Source organism: Mus caroli, unplaced genomic scaffold (genome assembly GCF_978045245.1).
Source record: "Mus caroli unplaced genomic scaffold, Mus_caroli_1 scaffold_8, whole genome shotgun sequence".
In the NCBI taxonomy this organism is placed as follows: domain Eukaryota; kingdom Metazoa; phylum Chordata; class Mammalia; order Rodentia; family Muridae; genus Mus; species Mus caroli.
This window is the reverse complement of record NW_028227263.1, coordinates 64161851-64185808: the sequence shown is the minus strand read 5'-3', so window position 1 is coordinate 64185808 and position 23958 is coordinate 64161851. Positions and strand designations below refer to the sequence as shown.

At 42.7% G+C, this 23958-nt stretch overlaps 1 protein-coding gene across 2 annotated transcripts in view; it reads left to right on the top strand.

The window, feature by feature from the left end:
• Adamtsl3 (ADAMTS like 3) overlaps nucleotides 1-23958 on the top strand; it is a 282049-nt gene that overhangs the window by 219357 nt on the left and 38734 nt on the right. For both annotated transcript variants that reach the window (XM_021167800.3, XM_029480045.2), the window contains exons 20-23: nucleotides 6253-6406; nucleotides 13040-14114; nucleotides 15230-15357; nucleotides 17809-17937. In XM_021167800.3, the coding sequence (XP_021023459.1) occupies nucleotides 6253-6406; nucleotides 13040-14114; nucleotides 15230-15357; nucleotides 17809-17937 (1486 nt within the window). The remainder of the gene's footprint in view (nucleotides 1-6252; nucleotides 6407-13039; nucleotides 14115-15229; nucleotides 15358-17808; nucleotides 17938-23958) is intronic.

Sequence of the window (23958 nt, the reverse complement as noted above, 5' to 3'; positions counted from 1 at the left end):
GCCATACAAAAGGAGGGGGTGTGTGAGGTGCATCAAACATATCCCCATCATTAGAGATGTCTAATGAAAAGAAAGTTTGACAGTTTTTTTTTACCACCATGTTATGTGAACAAAATTGGTTCAGTGGTAATTAAGAAAAAGTTGATGTTTACATTTATTATATGAAAATTTTAGGTGTATATTTTCTTTTAAACATGACAGTAATGGCATTTAAAAAATCATTCCTCTTTGAAATTCAAAAACAACAAATCAGAAGGAGAATAATAAGATAGAATCTCTGTTGTCGATGAACAGTGAAATGGCTGAAATTCTAAACTATACATCCCAAAAAACACCTGCAAGACGCCATAAAAATGTGGGTCAAAGAGAAGGAAAGTTGAGTGATGACAAATATTTCCTTGGGTACCAAGAGGGATACAGATTTCCAGAGGACTAAGTGTGGCAGACCTTGAATGCCTGTTCTTTAATTAGAGAGATAGTGGCTTAAGGACCATGTGTTAACCACAGGAGTTGGGATTGTCCCTGAAGAACTGTGGAGAATCAAGAGCTGGAGTAGAGACCACATTTATATACCTCTTTGTGGAGGAAAGATGCCAAAGATAAAATGGTGTGAAGGGAGAAATGGAAGCAGCAATAGCTGAATTATTACCGCATTATGTAATTTAAAACCTCCTTTCCTAGTCCCAGCAACCAATCAAATGCTGTCAACTCGAACAGAGTTGTGGATAAAGGAAATAAATGATTTGATTATAGGGTCTTGATGACAATCCATGGGAAGTTTATTAGCCCATCCTCTATGTATGTCTGTCCATCTATAGATGGATGCTTCCAGAGCAGCAGCATGAATGTGTGCATTAATGCAACCACAAAGATTGGAAGTAGGAAGATTCAGGGTACAGGGAGCCATCCCAAGCAGAGTCACACAAGCCACTGGATAAGGCACTTCCCAGAGAGAAGGACAAGCAGGTTCTGTATTCCCAAAGAAGTCGCCATCTTAGGTCCAGGGGAAAATGGCTTAAAAGTGAGGTCTGAGATTTTATGGTGATTAGAAGAGACTAGAAAGAGACGGAAAGACAACAGGAACAGACAAGGAGGAGCCAAGAACAAAAATAAAACCTATTTTGAAAATGCTTGTTAACTTACTTTTTACTTAAAATATTTTATACAATGTATTGATTGTATTATTTCCCTCCACCTTCCCTTCCCAGATCCTACCTCCTCCCTAACATCATATTCTCTCCCTCCTCTCCCTCTCCCCCCTCTCCTCCCTCTCCTCCCTCCCCTCCCTCTCCCCCTCCCCTCCCCTCCCTCTCCTCCCTCTCCCCCCTCCCCTCCCTCTCCTCCCTCTCCTCCCTCTCCTCCCTCCCCTCCCTCTCCTCCCTCTCCTCCCTCCCCTCCCTCTCCTCCCTCTCCTCCCTCTCTCCCTCTCTTCCCTCTCCCCCTCTCCTCCCTCTCCCCCTCTCCTCCCTCTCCCCCTCTCCTCCCTCTCCCCCTCCCCATCTCCATCTCCCTTTCCCTCTCTCTCTTCCAAAACAAAAACAAAAATCAAAACAACAACACAAAATAAAAAGTTAACAAAACCCACGGAGTTTGTTTTGTGTATGATATCTAATACATACATGAAAGAAATTAAAGTGAAATCAGCATAGACTGGGTAAGACAATGCCCAGACTAGAGATCCTATATCACCACATAAAAACTCCAGTGCCAAAGGGATCTCAAAGACCCCTCCCCAAGCATCACAGGCTACTGCCAAGGCTATTGGTTACTCTGCAAAATCTCATGATAAGTCCTACAGCTGAAGAGAAACTTCGTTATGTCATTGAACATGGAGAAATTGAGCTAGTACCCAGCTAGAAGCTTCACCCCTACTGGCTGGCATTCATGATGCTTGAAGGTACATTGTATGCTACTAAAGAACAACTGTGATCATTGATATCATCCAGCTACAAACCCTGTGACTTACACCAGAGACCTGCTGGCAAGGTATAGTGGAACAAATAGTCGGACAAACCTCTGTTTGGATTTAAGGCCCAGTCCATGAGATGAAGCTCATACTTGTTACTACTAAAGCGGCCAAGAAACTGAGAATAGGTAGTCATGGGCCTTAGTGAAAAACCTACTACTGTTATTCTGCTAAAGAAACGTAAGGTGGCCTATTGTTATATCCACAGATCAGCGCCTCCCTCAACCCTTGTTAGAGAAGCGTCTTCCTGCAGTAGATGGAAACTAACACAGAGACTCACAGTGTGCACAGAGAGACCCTTTGGAGTATTCGGCCCTAAATTATGTGTGTGTGTGTGTGTGTGTGTGTGTGTGTGTGTGTGTGTGTGTGTGTGTTGATGATAAGTATACATAATAAAAATTGTGCAATAACACAAGCAAAGATTGATTCATTAGCAATAACAACAAAATAAGAAGTTGTGATCAGAGAGATGGCACACACAATAGAATAGATGCAGTGAAATGACAGAAAAAGGAGCCACCAAGCTGGATGAACACTGTTTTTAGCAGCACTGAAGGCTGTAGGAGCAGGCAAGCACACTGCCTCACCAGTGTTTGTTAAAGGAACGCTCAGTATTGAGATCAAATAGCAACCATTGACCTCCTTTAATAAAAGCTCATGAGCAATTCATGGACTACTATATGCTAAGAAAATACAAACTGGAAGACAGCCTGCCTGGGTGTTATCTTAACTAAAGAGCCCAAAGGTCTAAGAGCAGAAGAGGTAAACAGAACAATAAGGAAAGCCCCTTGTTTGCCATGAGTGTTCAACGCAAGGAGACAAAGGAGCAGGATATGAGTATGGAAGGCGTAGCAGAGCATTCACTCTATAACGGTTGCTATTCCTGGGAACAGGCCACAGAAGTAGGCCAGAGAACTGTCTGATATGCCGTCCTGATGAACCTATGCCTTCTTGATGAACCCAGAGGACCAGAATATTATAAAGTTGACTCAAATCACAGACCCTACGAAGTCAATCACGTTGTTTGTTTGTTTGTTTTTAAAGAAAATAAGTGGTGAAACATTAAAGTATAAGATTAAAACTAATCAACCAGCAATTGATAGAGCAGAGCAGAATGTAAATACCAGAAGCCTTGACATCACCTGGTTAACATAATGGACAAACTGGGAATTTGGAAGGAAGTGATGTCGTAACCAAAGTGGGCTTACTTCTCTTGCCTTGCTTAGCAGAAGGCCCTTGTTATTCTCTCAAGTCAAAACAATGCCATTAAAATAACTGTCCAAGTTTCGTGTTTTTTAAATCTTCTATAGTGACTTCAGAGTATTCCTTTTGAAATTAATTGTGGTTAAAAAAAAATACCAAACCTACAACAGCTTGTTTTTTTTTTTCCCAGTTTTCCCCTTATGCACTTAATAAGGCTGCATGAATGCCTTAGATTAGAACTGCCTGTGCCCGAGGTGATTACTTAGTACTAATGTTATTTTGGGAATCAGAGCTTGGGTCATTCTTGAATGGCGCCTTTCTGTATTGGTCTGCATTGCATTAACCCAGCAATACACCAATTAACTCAGGAAGATCAAAGGTTTATGTAGCTCACACTTTAGTAGCCTTAAAGCCACTAGGGCTTGCATCATTGGAGAGTGTAGTGGACGTAGCAGGTATGAGTGAGTGGTCAGATCTCAATCTAGGAGCTGGAAGCATAGATGAGAAGGGTCTGCAGATCTCTTTTAAGGGTGTACTCCCAGGGACCTAGGGATCCCTTCAGATCCCATCCCTTTAAGGTACAGCTCTTCCCATTAGCACCACTCTAGGGACCATGTCTCCATATATGGATCTTAGAAGACTTTCAAAAATACCCAATGATACATTTCCCCCCATTTTATTTTGCTCACCGATATAGAAAATGTGAAGTGTGTATTGGGCTGGGGGGGAGAACTACTGTTTAAGACAGGGTAAACATGTCTATCTCCTCAAATGTATATCACTTCTTTAAGACAAAAACCAAAAGAAAATCCTTCTAATTTTATTAAGTGTGCAGTCCATTATCGCTGTGTGTAATCATCCTACTGGATGATAGCACACTAGAGTGTCCTGCTCCTACCTACCTGTAACTTCACACCTAGTTATCAACCTGTCCCCATCCTTCTGCCCTCTGCCCTGACTCCCCAGGCTACAGAATTCTTATATTGTCACTTGTCATTCTGTGCTGGTTCATTTTGCTTAACATAATGACCCCCAGTTTCCATCCATGTCATCACAGGTGACAGGGTTCTGTTCCTGTGTCAGAATACGTATTCCATGATATAAATGCGCCATGGTCTCTTTATCCGTTTATTGTTGATGCTCTTCATCTTTCAGCTGCTGTGAAGTGCACACACGTGGGAAGGCAGATTCCTTCTCAGCATACTGACTTCATTTCCTCCAGATAAATATCCACTGGTGGGATTGCCCGAACATGTGCTGCTTCTCTTTTAATTTTTTTTTGAGAAAATTCCATACTGTTTCCCACAATGGGTACATTAATTGACATTGCTGTGGACCAATGGAATGGCAGGGCCCCTTTACTCCACACCCTCACCAGAACTTGTAACCTTTTGTCTTTTTGATAAAATTAGTCCTACAGGAGTAAGGTAATATCTCATTGTGGCTCATTGTGGTATAGTGAGACCATTCATGTGCCCCTTGGTCATATGAATGCCTTCTCTTAAAAAGTGTCTATTTAGGTGATTTGCCCATTTGTTAATGGTACTGCTTGGATTTGCTCACTGAGATTTATGCATCACACGTATGTTCTGAGTTACACCCTCTTCTCAAAGGCATAGGGTATAAAGCTTTTCTCCCCTTTTGTGGCTCCTCTCTTCGTTCTGAAACTCGTTCCCTTTTCTTGGTGGTGCAGAAGCTTCTTAGCGAGACGAAGTCCCATTCGACTGTGACGTTGCTTCCTGTACCCTTAAGGGCTCATCCAAAAGTTCTTGTCCGTTCCACTGCACAAGCATGTGTGTTCCTCTGCCTTCTCTGGTTGCTTTCAAGTCTTAGGTTTTCTTCTTTCCCCTGTTTTGAGAAATAGGGATCGATCATGCATTCCTCTGTGTGCCGGTCCCCAGCAGTGCTTATTGAAGAAACCATTGTTTCTCTAGTGCACGTCCTTAGCATCTTTGCTGAAAATCAGTTGATTGCAGATGCACACGGGTTTAGTTTTATTCTGTGCCCTTACTCTAGATGTTTTTGTTTATATTAATTCTGCCCTGGTTTGACTAACAAAGCTTTGTGGTGTATATTAAAGCCAGGCTGGGTACTGCAGGGCCTCTTCCCTTCCATTTTCTCAAGATTGATTTGACTATTATTATTTTGCTTGTTTGTTTGTTTGTTTATTACAAACTTTAGGATTTTTCAAAATGCCTGTGAAGGCATTTTGAATTGGGGGGGGGGCATTATGTTAGTATTCTGAAGGGATGACTTCAGCTATGCAGATTGCTTGGGGTGATGTGCATATTCTACAACATTCATTCTTCTGATCTGTCATCATAGGTTCTCTTTCTGGTTTTTGCATATCTATCTCAATGATTACCATCAATGTTTTATAATTTTCATCATGCAAATCTTACCTTTTGGCTAAATGTATTGTTAACTACTTAATTTCTGTAGCTACTATGAACATATGCAGCAATATTGATTTTACATATCTGTTTTACACTTTCCATTTATTGTTTTACCTCATCATACAGAGAAAACGTGTATTAGAGGGCTGAGGAGGGCTCAGTAGATAAAGGATTTGCAATGCAAGCATGAAGACCTAGGTTGATCTCCAGAAACTACAAAAGAGCCAGATGTGGTGGTGCATAAACGAGTGTACACACACACACACACACACACACTATACACACACAAAAAAAATAAAGTAAGCATCACTTCTAACATCAGAAATGAAATCACAAATTCTACAATAGATTACTGTCAGTTACTTGCTAATCTCAGAAAGAAGGGACTGAAGAAAGAAAGAAAATAAGGACGGGGGGAAATTAACAGAGAAAGAAAGAAACAAAGAAAGAAAGAAAGAAAAGGAGAGAAGTTGAGATGAGAAGCTATACAGTGAAAATAGTCCTTGGAGACTGAGCTGCCCTCCGCAGGCTAGCCTATGCTGTCCCCCCATCCCACCCTCCATAGGCTAGCCTATGCTGCCCCCCCTCCCCGCAGGCTGGCCTGTGCTGCCCCCTGCAGGCAGGCCTGTGTTGTCCCCTGCAGGCTGGTATGTGCGAGCTTTGTCTAACTATCAACTCTAATTGCAGTGCTCTGTCACCTGTGGGGTTGGATTCCAGAGAAGAAAGCAGGTGTGTCAAAAACTCACTGCCAAAGGCCGAAGAGTCTCCGTAGCTGAGACGCTGTGCAGGGACCTGCCAGGGCTCCCCCTCGTGAGACCATGCCAGATGCCCATGTGCAGCAGTAAGTGTGCCACGTCATCCATGCTTCAGTTTCTTCATCCTCAGCCTATCTCAACTGTGTGGGTAAAGCAGTCCAAGGAAAACTCCAACTTGCTTTTAGTGGTGAAAGGTAGAATGGGGGAGAGCTAGTTTTCAGGACAGCCCGTTATGAGGAATGTCTGCTCATGAGTGCGCCTTGTAGGGATTAAGCTGAATTGCTTCTTGGCTTTCTTTGCCAGGAACGTAACTGTATTCACAATATTAAGAGTAGAAGAGATGAGTATTTGATAAAAGGCCCTTTCTGGTTTTTTTTCCTGTATAATACAATATCAGCATAAAAACTTGCTTTTAATAAATGGCAATTTGGGTATATTGCCAATTAACTATAAATCCTAAGCTTGCTATGACGTCAATAGCATATTTTCATTCTATTCAAAGTTAATCTGCATGAAGCATATTAGTGTATGTAAGAGGATGCATGTCTACGCATTCACATGTATGTGTCATGTAGGAAAGACACAACCACTGAAATTAGGACTGTCACAGCTTTGTAAGAAGGGAGTGGGGACCTGGAGGTGACAGCTTCTGGGGCCCATTCCTGCTGTTTTATTATTATTATTATTATTATTATTATTATTGTCTTCATTACCCTATAAAATAGTATACGTTGTATCAGGTAGCCTGTAGTGAGAAAAAATCAGAAATGAACTATTGTTATTTTGCTGTTGCTTGTGTGTGTGGCCTTAGTTTATTGACGTCTTTCCTAGAGAAATGTACAAAACAAAGCAATCCAAGCATTAAGTTCAACTGAAAAGTAATGAGACTTGTTGACATCCTTCAACAGGAAGCACCTTTCATTTTCATCTCTTTGAGTCTCCCTGGCAAAGCTGAGAGTTAGACATTACCCTCATTTAGAGACAAGGCATGCAAGGCTGAAGCAAGACCTGAGTTTTACCCTAGACTCCATGACTGCCAATTGGCCCCTTCGGCCTGTTTGACCACAAGTCTGTCTGACTCTTGAGCCCACGCTCTTAGCTGCTGCTCTCTGCTGATTCATGGACACTAACATTTTTTTTCTGGGAATAGTTTGAGAACATATTTTCAGAATCTTGACATCCTAAAACCCTGAGACTCCGAGCTTTAAAGCCTCTTGGAAATCAGGAATGTCTGCGGCAAATGGCACGGCATGGTGTTTGTTTTAGTTTCTTACCTACCTGATTTTTATCAGGGGGACTAGGCTGTAAAGTGCCTTAGAGGAAAGGGAAATCAATGTCATAGCCAGCAGGCTCCTTAAAAATAGACAAAATACCATGTGGAGAATACATCGTGGTCATTAGGACACTCGATAGACAGCATTGGATTATAAATCATGGCATTTATGGGAGAGAAGAATTTCACAAGCATTTGGGAGGAAAACAAAACAAGAAAAATAAAACATTTTTCTTTACCCCCGATATAGTCCATAGTCTGTTGACCATGTAGGCTGTAGAAGCAACAGGAGACAGGATGCTCCTAACAAGAGCCAGCCAGCCTGAGCCACGCTCTGGTCTCCGGCTATCACCTCTGAAAAATAGCACTTGCTTGGCCATGCTGTGATCAGCTCTCTCTAACATTTATAGATCATTCTTTCTCTCCAGCACTGCATCTTAGGGCCAGGTGATGGACAGGGTACTTTCCTAACCTCCTGTCTTCATTGCTTCTGTGTTCTCCCTTCCTATGTATGCCATTTTAACCTTTCTTCTTAGACATTATAAGGCTCAATAGGTAGGTCTCCAAGATACTTTCTATTTTACTGGAGGGCACACCACCAGGTCCTATCTTCCTTACCAACATTTGCCAATACAGGGGGCAATCAAGTTCCTTATTGATGACCCCGCTGATACCTGATAGCTACACTTCCTAACTCAACAATTCATCACTATGATGGGATGACTCCCAAGCTTTCTGTTCTTGTGCCTTTTTTGCTTAATGCCTCACTGTGGCCTCTGGAACTTCTGTATATATCCCTATTACTTCCCAACCTCTGCTCTTGAGCTAGAAACCAGTCTACTTAGCTGGCTTTTCTGGTGATCCACTTAATCAACCCTGTTTCCAGATGGGCTTGGCTTCTCTTGTCCATAGACCTCAATTATAGAGAGGCTAAGCATATGCAAGACCATTTTTTTTTTCAGTTTGAGGAAGGATCAGGGCAGATTTGGTGTGAGAGTCCCTGGTTATCTTTAACCTTAGAGAATTACATTCAAGTGACTTTCTGGTCTGCTTTTTGTTCTATGACTTGAGTTACTGGGATTTGTAAGAATAAATAATGTGACCCTACCAGTGAGACAGGAATGTTTATGCTGTCTAAAATAAGCTGGACAATAGTGTGGGACACCCACACTTACTAAGAAGTCACACTAAAATTCCCAGAGCAGTTGTTTTCCCATGACCATGCTGCCATTTTATTGTGAGTGATCTCATCTTTTATCCACTGGTAACAATAAGGCTGTGTTGGCACTATGTCCTTTTGACTTTCCTCTTTCCTCTCACCTCAAATCTGCCCCAATCCTTCCTCAAACCAAAAGATATGGTCTTCCATTCAGTTAGCCTCTCCGTAATTGAAGTCTATGGATGAGGGAGGCCAAGCCCAGCTGTGCCATGGCTCCTCATAAGACATCAATTTAGAATAGACACCATGTTTAGGACCTGAACAATGTCCTGGGTTTAGATAAAATGGATGTTCTTGAAGATGCTTTTTCTTGGTCTTTATTTTGATCATTTAGGCGTTTAGTAGAATTGGAGGCAGGTAGGAAGGATGTCCCATGCTCCACCTAAAGGCCTGTAGCTCCCCATAGAGTCCAGCTGCACCAGAGCTGCTCACCCAGAAACATTCCCTGCCAGGCACCAGCTCAAGCATGGCTCTTTAAAAGCTCAAATTCTTCATTCTGTTGTCTTCATTCTGTGTCTATCAACTGGTGTTCTTTTCAGTTTAGGACAACCCAAACCCTTAACTAGTATTTTTGAGTTTGTAGTTTGTGCCTAGCCCTGTCTGTAAACCTATTATAGACAGTCATTCATGATTTTCAGGACAATCTTGTGAGGCAGGTACAACCATTATTTCTTCAAGAAAGAGTAAAATCAGATGTTTTGTTCGTGTCATGTAGTGAAGCACAAGGAGACCTGGGCTCTGAACTCAGGTGAGTGACTCAGGCCCAAGGTAAGACACAAACAACTGAGAATAGCTTCTTAGGGAAGGAAGGATCTTGATAAGAATCCAAAAGGGAAAGTAATGAGCCACTAGGGGGTCGATGGTGGCCTGTTCCTGAGAGCCTCAGTGTGGTGATAGGAGCAGAAGTCAGGCTGAAGTTGATTGAAAAATAAAACAGAAGCAAGTAACTTGATGCTGTTCTTCCAAGCTGACCTGGGCCACACCATAGTTATGGAGTCTCAGGGGCATCTTAGTACATTAGGCAAGTCCTACTCAAAGCATCTTCATGGCCTCTGATCAGTAACCCTCAAAAATCCTGATGAGAGTCTAGAAACTAACTCTCCACATTCTTGACATAGCTTCAAATGAACTTGTCTTACTGGATCCCATGTCAACTGAAAGAAGAGGGACCCAGTACCAGCCAAATGGCCAAATGGAGAGCCAGAGTCTGAGAGGGTTCCAGCAGGGTAATAGGATAGCTTTAAGGGCTGGATCATGGCCAAGCCCACCAGATGCTGGTGGAACCAAATGTAGATTGCAGTTAAGATGGCACGGGGCAGAAATCTTGTATGCTTCCAGGTCTTAGAGTCATGGAAGGGATACAACAAACAGAGATAGGACAGGTGTATGAGGTACTGGGGAATATGCTGTAAATATCATCCAGCACCTGGATTTGGCCTTATGTCAGGCTCAAAGACCCAGAAGGAAGACATGTAGAAGAAAGGGCTTCACTTTCTAGAAAAGTCATGGATGTTGTACTTCTCATGCCATGCAGTAATAGAAGAGGTATCATGATGTACCATCCATCATCACACAGCCCAGAAGCCCCTCCAAAAAGATGTTGTCTGTGCCTGACCTCTCTATAGAGTGGATGATGATGCCCTGGTCTCATCAGGCTTGGCCAGTGTAACAGTGTTGGAATAGTTCCATATGTGAGACAGACAGAAAGCCCAAATCAGATCAACTTTTTTCCTCCAAGATCTGGTCCAATGACATCACACTCTAGGGGCCTCTCTGAAGGGACTCAGGAGAACCAAAGGGGAAACTGGTTATGGGGTTTCCAAGTAAAAGTTTTCATATATGGAACCTGACAGCTTTTCAAGTCTCATGAGTGTCTACCTCCAGGATAATCTTGCTCTACTCCCTGGCCCTCTGCTACCTAAACTGCTATCTACCCATGGTGTGAGCAACTGCCAAAGCAGGGCTGGAAAGGGGAAAAGTGGGACCATAGCGCTTGCCTTCTATAAATTGTCACACAACCAGAGGAACATGCAGGTTTCATGCTTCATTGGTCATGTGGCAGGTGTTCTACCCAAAACTGAGCCCTGCCTACCATATGCAGGCTTCATGGCCTGCCTTAGGAATCAGGTGATGTCAACTCCAAGATTGCAATAAGGGACATCTTGAAGGCCATTGGTATGCCCATGTCCATGTTGAGTCATTGAGTCCCAGGAATCAAAATGCTAGGTGGGCCTCACATCATCCCTGTATTATCCCCAACCTGAAGCATTCAACTAGATGGTTTCCCTTGAGCAGTTCTGTAGCCATACTAGGCAATATTCACTCTTTATGGAACGGACTCTACTGTCCTGTAAGAAATCTTCTCTGTACTTTGGATAATTACATGAATTCCAGTGTTGGAACTCTGCATTATTCTAGAAGACTGAGTTTCAAAGCTATCCATTGGCCATGTTTCTGAGAAACCTGCTTACACACAAGTATGACTTAAATAAAGTACAATGGTACATGATGCTAAGACCAGAGAGAAGTGCTTCCTCCACCATCTTAGGAAAAGACGTGACTGTGGCAGTGACTTGAGCAGGATGCTCACAGACAATATGATGCTCTTTTTTATCCCCTTCCTGCCTAACTAGTAGCAGCTCATCAACTGTCACTGAATAGAAGAAACTGGGCCAAGAGCGCCCTTTTCTCCCATGTTGGTTAATCCAGTGGTACTCCAGGATGGCCGTCCTCAAGCTAGTTGAGCTTTTTAGTGAGCTAAAGAGCTTTGTAAAACCATGATGCCTTAAGTGCACCCCATAAATGAGAATGTCTGTGGGGATCAACAAGAGCATTGTGATGAGTGAATAGCCAGTATCTGTTTATTTATTGGTCCCCTACTGTGCTCCCTGAGTCCTTCAATCCATCACTGTCGGTAGTGATGAGGGACTAGGAATTCATCAAGGAATCGTCTGTACTTCTGTTTGTTTGCTTGCTTGCTTTTTCTTTCCATCATTGTTAAGGGGCAGTTAGTTCAAAATCTTATGTTGTCAATCAAAAACAAATAAACAAAAACCTATGTTCTTTGCTTGGCAGTGGCCAGGGTGACATCCTATGTGGACACTGTCTCATCCCTGTGATGCAGCAGATAAGCATGTGTATGTGACATTGTACAGAGATGAGCTGAGGGTTCTTGAACAAAACCAAAGGCCATCTTGAGATCAATAGGCCTGAATTCTTAACTGGCTCTGAATGGACTCTATGTCAGGTCACTGTACTTGTTCCTCACCAACAAGCTTCTTTACTACAAAAATACTATTTCCAAACCCCAATGGCCACCCACAGGACTCTGGAAGTTATTCTCATGAACCAACATTCCCATAAGCACTTTGCAGTTATTTCCAAGGAACTGAGAAGGCCATATGCTTGGGTCTCAATGTGTTTTGTTTTTCTCCCACAGTGACTTTTCCAGGGCTGGTAATAGAGGAAGTTCATCTTTAAGTAAATCAATGTCATGATCTTCTGACTCTAGAAATCCCTCACTTCCACCACTTGCCAGTGCCTACTAAGCCCTGTGGTCTGCCTAGGGACCAGCACATATTATCAAAGAGTGATCAGACTTCTTCCCACAGCACCCCATGAGCACCCTTCAGTTAAACAAGTGTGAAAGCTGTCACCGTAGGGGACAGATTGGGCTTGCATTCCCTTTGGTCTCGACCCATTAACTAGAGTCCATGTCTGAGAGCAAATGAGGCTCTGTTCCAACTCTGATTTCCTCTTAGTCTGTCCTGTGGTTTCTGGGCTTCCTTTGCCATCTGGCTGGTGGTTGAAGGCATCAAATATGAGAGCCCCATGTGGGCCTACTACAGCAAGGTGCATGTGATCTAAGTAAATGGTCTTAACTCTCACACTCTTCTGATGAGATTCCTAACATCATTTTCATTTTGCAGACATGAGCTGGGATTCTTAGCTATTACATACAAGCAACATAAAATACATACAAACAACATGCTTAAACTTGCATTCATTCTTGCTAAAGTATTAGACAGTTGTGAGGTTACCCCAAGATATGGATGTAAGATATTTTTCGTGTTTTAATTCTCATATGTTTAAAGAATTAGAGAGAGAATGAGGCATACAGACAGACATTAGTAGGCCTATCTCAATTGGCCTCAGACATTTTCAATCAATAACCTTTCCTTGTGAGTGATTTCTTTCAATTTCTTTCCTTTCCTTTTTCCCCTGCAGAAGCGAAACTGGGAACGAAGACAAGACTTGGAGAAAGGGGACCCCAGATTCTTGGTGTCCGGAGAGTCTATATCCAGACGAGGGAAGAGAAGAGGATCAACCTGACTGTTGGCAGTAGAGCCTACTTGCTGCTCAATACATCTGTGATCATCAAATGCCCAGTGCGACGCTTCCAGAAGTCTCTAATTCAGTGGGAGAAGGATGGCCATTGTCTGAAGAACTCTAAGCAGCTTGGCATCACCAAGTCAGGTTCACTGAAAATCCATAGTCTTGCTGCTCCTGACATTGGTGTATACAGATGCATTGCAGGCTCTGCACAGGAGACAGTCGTTCTCAAGCTCATTGGAACTGACAACCGACTCATCGCACACCCGTCCCTACGAGAGCACGTGAGGGGTCACCCTGGGGTGGACCATAATGAAGCCAATAGTTTGGGAGCCACATGGCATAAAATGCGCCAGATGTGGAATAACAAAAATGACCTTTATCTGCACAGTGGTGAAATGAATAAGCAGCCTTTCTTAAGAGCCCTGTTCGGGCCATGCAGGACCTCTGAAGGAAATGATAACTCCTGGGAGTTTAAGAACAAGCAGTTTGAAGCAGCCATGAAACAGGGAGCATACAGCATGGACACAGCCCAATTTGATGAGCTTATAAGAAACATGAGCCAGCTTATGGAGACGGGAGAGGCCAACGACGACCTCGCATCCCAGATGATATATCAGCTGGTAGCTGAGTTGGCCAAGGCACAGCCAACGCCTGTGCAGTGGAGGGGCATCCGTGAGGAAGTTGCACCTGAGGCTCAGCTCAGAGGGAAGACAGAAAGAGTTCCTAAAAGCCCCACCGTGAAAAACTCAGGCAAGCTGACTTTTAAGCCAAAAGGACCTGTTCTCATGAGGCAAACTCTACCCCCTTCGGTTTCATTTAACAAAACAATAAATGCAAGGATTGGGAATACAGTGTACATTACAAAAAGCACGGAGACCATCAATATACTTTGCAGCCTCATTACTCCCAGCAAGGAGGCCACATACACATGGACCAAGGATGGAGCGCTGCTGCAACCCTCTGTGAAGTGAGTACCAAGAGTCCCCTGGTAGGACTGTAGTGATGCCCAGTGTAGTTTTCTTGGAAACATCTTCAAATTTCTTCTCCTAAGAAGAAATGCTGTGTGCATGTGCGTGTGTGTGTGTGTGTGTGTGTATTTATATATCTAGACAAAATCTAGAAACAACAAATGAAAAAAAAAACAGGATATTTGGCTTCCTGGAACTAGTTTAATTTGTTTAGTATTGTTAAAAAGTGATTAAGGCCCATTAAGGAAAAATACATGGTCAAGAGAATAGAGTCACTGGCCCAGGTGGAGACCTAACATTAAAATTGGGCAAGTCAATCACATCATATCACTCAAGGAGGAGACTTGGCCCTAGGAGAGCAGGCCCACCTTAGGCCGTTCTATAGACAGGCAGACGAACTATTGCTTAAGGAAGGGCTTTACTTTTCTTTCCCAGAATTCTCGTACTCTAGGCCACTTTTTGCAAATCACAGTGTGGTTGTCCTGGGGTTCTGGGTCTGACTCAGAACCATGGAACTCTTTTTTCTTATCCTGTGTCTATCCAGAACCTAGCATGTTCTTCTTCTCCTCCTCCTCCTTCTTCCTCTTTCCCTTACCCTCCTCCTCCTCCTTCTTCTTTTCTTTGATAGCTTATATTTCTTTACTTTTTCTCTAAATCTGCCTCCTTGCCATGTGACTACGTTGTCCACAGTGTATCTGACATTTGTGTCTGCACAACTCAGATGGCATGGCTTTTCCCTTCTCTCTGCCACTCCTTTTCCCGGAAGCTGCTTAGATGTACAGCTTGCCTAAATTTTTTTTTCCTATAAACTATAATAAAATCAAGATGGAAGAGAGTATTTATGTCCAAATCCCATCCTGCTGAAAGCACACTTTAATCTAAGGCAAGGAGGAAGCTTCTCTCTCTCTCTCTCTCTCTCTCTCTCTCTCTCTCTCTCTCTCTCTCTCTCTCTCTCTCTCTCTCTCTCTCTCTCTCTCCCAGATACAGTTTCTTCCTCTAGGCAGAGAACTGGACATGATCACCACTAGGACTCCATGCTTCTCCCTAACCTGCAATGGCCCTATAGCAATCATGAATGTTACTTGTATATAGTCTCACTGTAATTCTTTTACAGGATCATTTTGGATGAAACTGGGAAGATGCAGATACGAAATCCTACAAGGAAAGAGCAAGGGATATATGAATGTTCTGTAGCCAGTCATCTCGGTTCCGACGTGGAAAGCTCCCTGGTGCTATATGCAGGTAATGCCCCTGGGTGATACCTAGAGTGTTCGATGGTCTTGTGATTGCTGTTTCGTCTATTGTCAGAAGTGCTAGAACTCTAAAACTTGACTGTGTCACCATAGTGGTAGGACTTGTCTAAACACAGGTTGCTGGATGAACCTAGAATGCTGTCTTAGTAGATTTGGAATGAGTTTGATGCTTGGTCTTTAAACATGTTCCTAGGTCTCCGGAAACAGTGTCTATAAGGCTTAATATCAACAAATTTGGGATTAGTGAAATGGACATTAATTGGCAACGTGGATGTTATAGACTTTTTAAAGTTCCATCAGGCAAAGAAGAAGAATCACTAAAGCTGGCTCTTTCCTCTCAATGGCACACCGGCTAATCCTTAGCTAGCACTGCCTACCCATGGGTTATGACTTTGTACCAGCCTATGTCTTCACAGACACTGAGCATTGACATTTTGTATCAAAGTGCCTCTTACAAGAGAAGATCACTTTTACCTGTTTAAGTTATAGGCAGCAATTCCTTGTGGCAAGATCCTATTCTGGGGCTGGAAGGAAACAGGAGAGCCACTCCCTTGCTCACTACTCTCTCTTCTTCTGCTTTGTCAATTACATGGACCAAGGTGAGAATAGAGACAATATCAGGGGTTAGAATGCAGTTTGGTCACCTAGATGCTGAGCTATGTGGCAGGCCCTTGTCATCCACAAACTGAGAAAGTTGGACCTGTTGGTGTAGAAAGGTTCTTGAGTCTGGACAACCAGAGACTGGCTGCCTTCCCAGGGTAGAGCCTACAGGCCTTTAGTTTCTCCTGGAGGCTATGCCCTGTACTCACTAGCTCCTTTAAAACAAGCACAGAAACATGTAGTTCATGTAGCGAATAGGAGACTCCTCCTCTACCAGTGCTCCTAAGTCTGTTCCTAAGTCCATCCTCAGGTAACCTAGACTTCTGATAGAGCTGATTGAGGTCCTTTTGAGCCAGAGAATGCCCTGTGACAACCAAAGACCTCTTGCAGCCAGAGAAGTCCCATTATTTTTATTCCAGGATAATCTTCTGCTGCCCCCGGGCATTGTGAGAAAGAATGGAAATTTCCATAGCCCAGGCTTCTTGAGATCAAGAGCACATGTGTTCTTATTTTACATTTTCCTTGTCTGCCTCACATAAATATGCACATAGGTGGACAAAGCATGTGTCCTGATCGAGTTAATGAGTGAGTTCATTAAGTATGGAATTTCAAGGAGTGAAAGTCCTTGAATAAATTCCTGACCCCATGGCTTTCTCTTTATTATGTCTTCTGTGCAGATTTTATGTGGATTTTTTTCACATTAATTAAAATGCTAAATTCTGACTTCTTCAAATGGTGCTAATCAACTTGAGATAGCCTCATTTGAGTTCATAAATGAAGAATTTTTGCAGTATAGAGAGGTGTCCTAAAGAGGTACCCCAGCAACTTCCTTTCAATAAAAACAACAACAAACAAAACAAAACAGAAACCTGTTGTTTTAAGTGGACATGCATTTATTTAGATAGTTTGAGAAGGAGTGTCTCTCAGCTACATACTGTGAGGTGAATGGCTATGAGACCACTGAGCACTTTTACTGGGACTCCTACGAAAGCCCAGCAGGCAGAAAGTTTGCATGTGTACATGGTTAGGAGAAGGTCTACAGGAGTTGTGAGCTCCTGCCTACCTGGTCTTTCCCAGTACAATTTCAAATAAGCCTTGAACATTTATTCTACAATTGGTAACCTGTCTCTGGCCCTAAAAGAAAACCGTATTTTAGGAAGTATATTATTGCTGAAGTGTCTGCCTGTACCACCTTGTGCACCAGCAAGCTTTGCTTTTATTAAAAAATAGCTCTGCTCTTGTGGCTGCTGAGCAGAGAGCACAGTGTGGTGCTTTGTACACATGTTAACTGAATTTGGCTTACTCTTACCTTAATGGGAAGGGTCTTGAAGAGCCTTCTGAATCCTGACAAACAATCACCAAGGGCAACAGGATTGATCAGGATTCACTGCCCTACCCCACATCCCTCCTCCCATAAAGTGTCAGATGGTCACAATCCCTGGTGTTTTGGGCTTGTATCGACTCAACCAAGGCTATATGTGACAGATTCTAATCTGATCTGCCGTGGGATTTTGCATCTTGAGAACTAAGGGTTTTTTTGTGAAATTATCAGAGGTGTTAATTTTAATTTTGGTTATGGAGCTAAGACATCTTCACTTTTTACACAATTATTGCAAAGTACCTTTGAATGTCTGTATCATCTACCCATCTGTCCATCCATCCATTATTTGCCTACCCATCATCTCTGGACTAAGTACCTGTAGTTATGCCTGTGCAATCTGTGTGATTCACCACAGAGGATAAAGAAGCCAGCAGTCTTCCCTGCTTTCAAAAAATCAATGATGCTTGTCATTGAACAAGAGCTTAAACCTAACACAGTTTCTTCTCCTTTTGATTTAAGAGGCACCTGTCATCTTGTCTATTGAAAGAAATGTCACCAAACCAGAACACAATCATCTGTCTGTTGTTGTGGGAGGCACTGTGGAGGCAGCCCTTCGGGCAAATGTGACAATCCACTGTCCTGTAAAAGGTAAGTATTATCATTTCCAGTGTGAAGTTATTTGGCCAACCAATCACCAGAAAGTGACAGCTAGCATTTCAGTGTTGTCCACACCAGCCTGATGGACATGACATTATGATTTCTAATACACTCACAGACATCTAATTCTCAAGAGTGAGCTCATGCCAGGACCGGGGAGATGACTTCGTCAGTAAAATCTTTCTTTGCTCCACAAGCACTCGGGCCTACATTCAGATCTGAAGCATGCACGGAAAAAAACAGCTGGTCCACAGTAGCTTGTGTCTGTAATCCAAGCTCTGTGGGATAGGATGCAGAGATGGATATATTCCTAGAGTTTGCTAGGCAGTCAGTCCAGCTAGTCAGTGAATTCTAGATGTAGTGAGAGACCCTGTCTCAAAGATAAGGTAAAGAGTGATTGAAGGAAGTAGGCAGTGTTGCCCTTGGGTTTCCACATACTTAAGCATGCATACGTACAAAGTATCTCTTTCATATGTGTGTGTGTGTGTGTGTATGTGTGTGTGTGTGTGTAAACAAGCTAGGGCTATGTTGCCATTCCAAGCCAGGCATTCTGAAGTCTTAATCTTCATACTTTAGTCCCCAGAACATAGACAAACAATATATTCTCCATATGTCTATCGGTGTAGAAGGGGCAGGTTGTTGTGTTAGTAACTTTAGATCACTTCTCAGAGAGACATAAAACATTGAGACATACTAATTCAGAATGAACTTTCTATATGCCCTTAATTTATGTGCATTGACTTAGTTGTCTAAACAATTATATCCCTCAGTATCCAAGGATTAACCAGACACCCCTGTGTTTGCAGCCATCTTTGATGTTCTCTGATGATGAACAGAGAACCACCCACTGGGGAGTTGTGGAAAAGTGTTTATTCATCCCCTATAGGCCACCAATAGTAACAACAACAACAACATTATTCCACTCAAATCTAGTGTGAGTTTAAAGCATTGAGTTTATTGGGGTGATTTGCAGGATCCTGAAAGCTGAAAGCATTTGCAATCACCTAACAGCCCATCCCAGCATGATTGACGTTTCACAAAGCTGCAGCTCTGCTGCTCTCTGCACAGGCAGCTCTAGCACAGATTCTCCACTGCTCTAACAGTTTCCTGCTTATGTGACCTGTGTGCTGGAGGGTCGGGGGGGAGGGGAGGAGTTTGCTTCTTTTAATCTTTTGTGTGTGCAGGAGCTTGTAGGTCTAGTTAACATCCTGAGTTATATAAACCCCCATCCCTCTTCTTTGCTGGAGGTAATGTTTCAATTCAAGAGAACCAATTTTACAATGCAGTGTGACCACAGGGAGGTCTCTGAGGCTCCCAGTAGCATGATGGGTGACATGAAAGAACCTGGGTCACACTCATCCACCTTCCTTCTCGCCCTTCTCTGTAATGGTCTACTACTTGCCTGATTCCTCAAGGCATACCTTTGGCTCCATGCACACTGGAAATTTGCTAACCTCTGAGGTTTTAGTTTTCAACCCCTGGCAGTCCTTGCAGTGTTTGGCCTATGCAGACTTTTGACAGATCTCCCAGCCTCCCAACTGACTCCACCCACAAATATGTGAATTTTTCTGGCAAAATGGACCCACCATTACAGAGCAGGCCAGCGTTCTCTAGCCAGGGCAAGGAGAAAAGCGGAACAGAACTGTTCAGATGCCAAGCCACAGGCATCTCCAATTTCTGTAGCCCTCCACCTGCAGAGGATTCTAAAAACTGGATATGACTTCCATTAAGAGAAACCTCAGCTTTTAGTGTTTCTTTTTAAATTTTAACTTCCTGATCATTTAAAATCAAACTCTGAAGGGGCCATCAAAAGGCTTGTGGCCTGCTATTTGCTGTCCTGAGTCAGGGACTAGATGTAGTAGAAGCTGTTTTCATAAACAAAGTCTCAGAGAACCATTAAACTTAGCTCAGGTCTGATCTCTTATTCACTCAGGCAAAATATGAACTGTCTGATCCTTTCCTGACTCTGGCAGCCCCGTCTGCCCTATTATATGGGTGGTAGGCATTTTCTTCCTGCTCCTTTTTCCTCCTCCTCCTCCTCTTCCTCCTCCTCCTCCTCTTCCTCCTCCACCTCCTCCTTCTCCTCCTCTTCCTCTTCTCCAGTGAAGCTCAGAGTTGGGGGTATTCATCTTTTCCTGCCATTTGGTCTTTAATGCCCAGCCTCCACACTCTGTGGACACAGACACCAGAATTCCTTCAGAGCTTCTTTCCTCTCAAAGTGAACCTGACACTGAAGCTAGCATGACCACGTCAAGTTATGCTCGACTTTAAACAAACCTTGAGTGAGCTTGTGCTTCCTCACAGGCAGAAACTACAGCCAGCTCAGCTCTCTATGGGGAGCCATTATTTTAAAGGCAGATGGTGAAGCTGATAAAAAGTGAGAAAATGTGAATTGACAGACAACTGTGTAACAAGCCAGGGTACAGTCATGTATTAGTCATATATCTGCGTCAGTCTCATCTCCAAAACAGAACATAGACTCTAGGAGTAGACCGGACTTTGTCATCATCTACTTTAGTCTTTCATTTAATAGATGAGTATATAGCATGATTCGCAAAATCAAACACTTCCTTCTAAATTACATTTTTCACATAACAAACTGAGAAGTTTGTACTTTGGTAGGACATATCCCTTTTAAAAAACATAGTTGCTCTTGAACTGTTTTCTGGTAGGTTTGTTGTTGTTGTTATTGTTATATTTTTATCCCAAAGCACATACCTAGAACTTCTAGACAAATTCATAATTTTTGTCATAGACAACTTACATGGTATAGATATCAATAGTATTTATCTCTAACCACCCTTAGAGATTCTTTTCATTAATTCTATTAAATGATAGAATTAGGAAAAAAACAGCATTTCTAAAGGTAAAATGCTTTGTCCTAAAAAGGTTGTTTGTCCTGCTTGTTATTAAAAACTTCCTTAAAATGGGGGGGAGGGCGGTGTTGGGGAGTGGGCTTTATCTCCTCTGCCACCTCCTTTTAAGGATCGGAAAGCAAAGGACAGCAAATACCATTGCTATCTAATTGTTTCTTCCATACTAGCACACACAGTTTACCGTATGTTTTCTATTGCAGTTTTTGGGGGTGCATGACTTGACACACATGTAGAGATCAGAAGACAAGTTCAGGAGTCAGCTCTTCCATTCTACAGTGTGGGCCCAGGATAGAATTCAGGGCAAGCATCTTTATAGACAGAAGCATATCACCAGCCCATCCCCTGTTATTTTCTGTTCTGTGTGTACCCTTGTGTCTGTGAATTGTTCTCTGAGCTCACCAGACGCAGCAGCCGATGAGAGCCCCTGGTGGAGAGGTTTCACTGAGTGTCAGTTCCTCTTCGGCTTCTAAGCTCTCTGGATGCGCAGACAAATGGGCTTGAGCTAGGAAAATGATGGTTCCCCAAAAGGATGGAACTGTCAAAGCTCTATGGCCCACTCACCTAAAGTAGAAAGCCTCTAAAGTAAGAGGCACACTTGACACTTGTTCCTCAGGTAAAACCCCACAAATGGTTGGGATTACTGAAGAATACAAACAGCATAGTACACTAGTTAAAACATACAGTATAGACTTCTGCTTCAGAAGAGCTCTGAAGCAGGGAGCAGCATCTGGCCTCAGCAGGAAACTCTCCATGTAGGACATAGAGGACTCTAAGCAAAGGACTTAAGAGCAAGTGTGTAGATTTAAGCTGCTTCTAAACTAAACGCAGTCACGTGTGTAAGTAAGGAGAATTTTCATCAGTAATATAAAGGTTTTTGCTATGCTTACAAATAGTTAATTTATTGAGGTTGGATTTCTTTGGTTTTGGTTCAGACAAAGTCTCAGTTTGCTCAAGCAGGCCTTGAATTCACTATACAGTCAAGGATGAGCTTGAACTCTTGATATTACTGTTTCCTTCCCCCAGGAGCGCGCTAGGGTTACCAGCATGTGCCACCGTGCCTAACTTGCAAGTATCTACTTTAAGTCATGCTGAGTCAGCTTATGATAGTCAAGGTATTTACTAGTTGTCATTGTATGTAAGAAGGAAGCAAGCAAGAAAGGGTTGGAGACAGAGGGAGACTGCTGTGATGCTGCAAAGCTCTGTGGTTCCCGGAGAGCTTCTAGGTAGAGCTGACTCATCAGGTTGCTGTGCTGTGTTCCACAGTGACCAGGGCTTATTCACCTGCCTGCCTCAGTTACAGAGATTTCTTCTAAAGCCAGAGGACTAAGAGCTGTGTGCTAATGAAAAGGGACAGACAAGAAATGGGACAGAATGTAGATCCCACAGTGGATTCAAGTATACAGAAAAACCCAGGAGCTAGGAGTGACTGAATGAAAAGGCGAAAGGCAGATTTCTAAGTGGGTGGTGATATGGATAATGGGCTATAAATACAAAAAATAATCTCTACCCAAAATGATCCTGATTAAATGTCTAAAATATAAAGAACTTCATTTTTCAGTTATTAAGAGATACACTTGTTATTTGGGAATGATGGAAATTTGTACTAGAATTGCAAATCATAAATAAAATGTCTAGTCCATCATGCTAATTAGAGAGACCTCTGTGAATGCACTTGAACTGCTATATCAGATGATTGTAAAGGTTAAGTTTCATAATCGATGAATAATATTTTGATTAGTTTTGCTGTTAGCATTTCAAGACATTGTCAACAGATTTTTAAAAGCTACATTTCTGGGAGAAAATATTCATCACACAGTAACCATGATATATAAATGATTCTTGTGAATCAAATTATGCACACACTGCCAAATGTGACAGTAAGCCAGCCATAGGAACCAGCAGTTGTTGGAACTGAAGCCCTATGATAGGAAAGATTTGCAGTGTTTCTGTTTTCATTGGTAATGCAATTATGGTAGAGATGATGCCCCTTTTGGACTGTTATATTGGAGAACTTTGAGAGTTTCGCACTACTAAGGGTTAGCAAGAATGTGGAAAAATACAGTTGCAGGTACAGCCAGCCAGAGTGTATGCGGAAAAACAAATTTAGAGCAACTAGATGATAAGAACCAGAATTTTTTTTTCATGAGATTTGTCTCCTTGAGGCCAGGGGGAGCTGTCAGGATGTGCTCCACCATTCATTTGTGGCCTCGGGAAAGAGTACAGATTCACCCTTCCTCAGAGAGAGGAGGGGGAAGGTTTGTGGTTAGAACCTTGACTCTAGCTATAATGCTTTCTTATTGTTTGAAAAATGTCCCCTAATCTGGGGTCACTCATGTGTCTCCCAGCTCTGCCTCGCTGTCTGCTGTGTCTCTGCCGCACTGTTTCCCTGGCCATTTGTTTTCTGTTATGGAATGAGTCTGTGGGGTGGGATGTCCTGAAGGAAATTCTACCCTGAGCCTTAGGTCCCTGGCAGGAATGTGGGACAAAACGATAGTAAAAGAAAGGAGAGGGCTGAGGGTACCTGGCCAGCTGGAACCTGAAGCTGGGGATCTTTAGTTCTTACCTACTATTGATAATGTCTGAAGAAAGAACCCACAAGTGTGCAGCAAATGCTTACAAAATAGAAGATGCAATGTCCTTCACAAAGACAGTGTGTGTGGCCAAACTACTAGCCCATGAAAAACCCAATTATCTGTGTTATGATTTGGAAAATCTGGTTGTAATAAAAAGAAAAGAAGCAAATCATGTAAGAATCTGTAATTCAGTGAAGCCAGAATTTGATATATTTGACAAAGGAGTCTTTCATTTACGTGAACGCTGCTGTTTAAGACAAAGTAACATACGAGAGGGAAATAAGTCAGAACGAAAGGGGAGATTTGGGCAGTGTGACTAGCCCTTGGGAAAAGTGTGTCATGTCTCGGTTATGTTCTCATGTCCTCTGAATGCACAATTCTTTCTACGTGTCCAGATGTCCAGATGTCCACAGGTAGTAGTGCTGTGTTAAACAGCCTGGATCTGGCCCCATTTTGCCTTATAAATGGATGAAGTCAAAATATGTAAAGAAACCTCTCTTGAGAAATAGTAAGATGTGATTGATATTTTTTTAAATGTGTAGTTAAATATGGAAAGGTCTTAG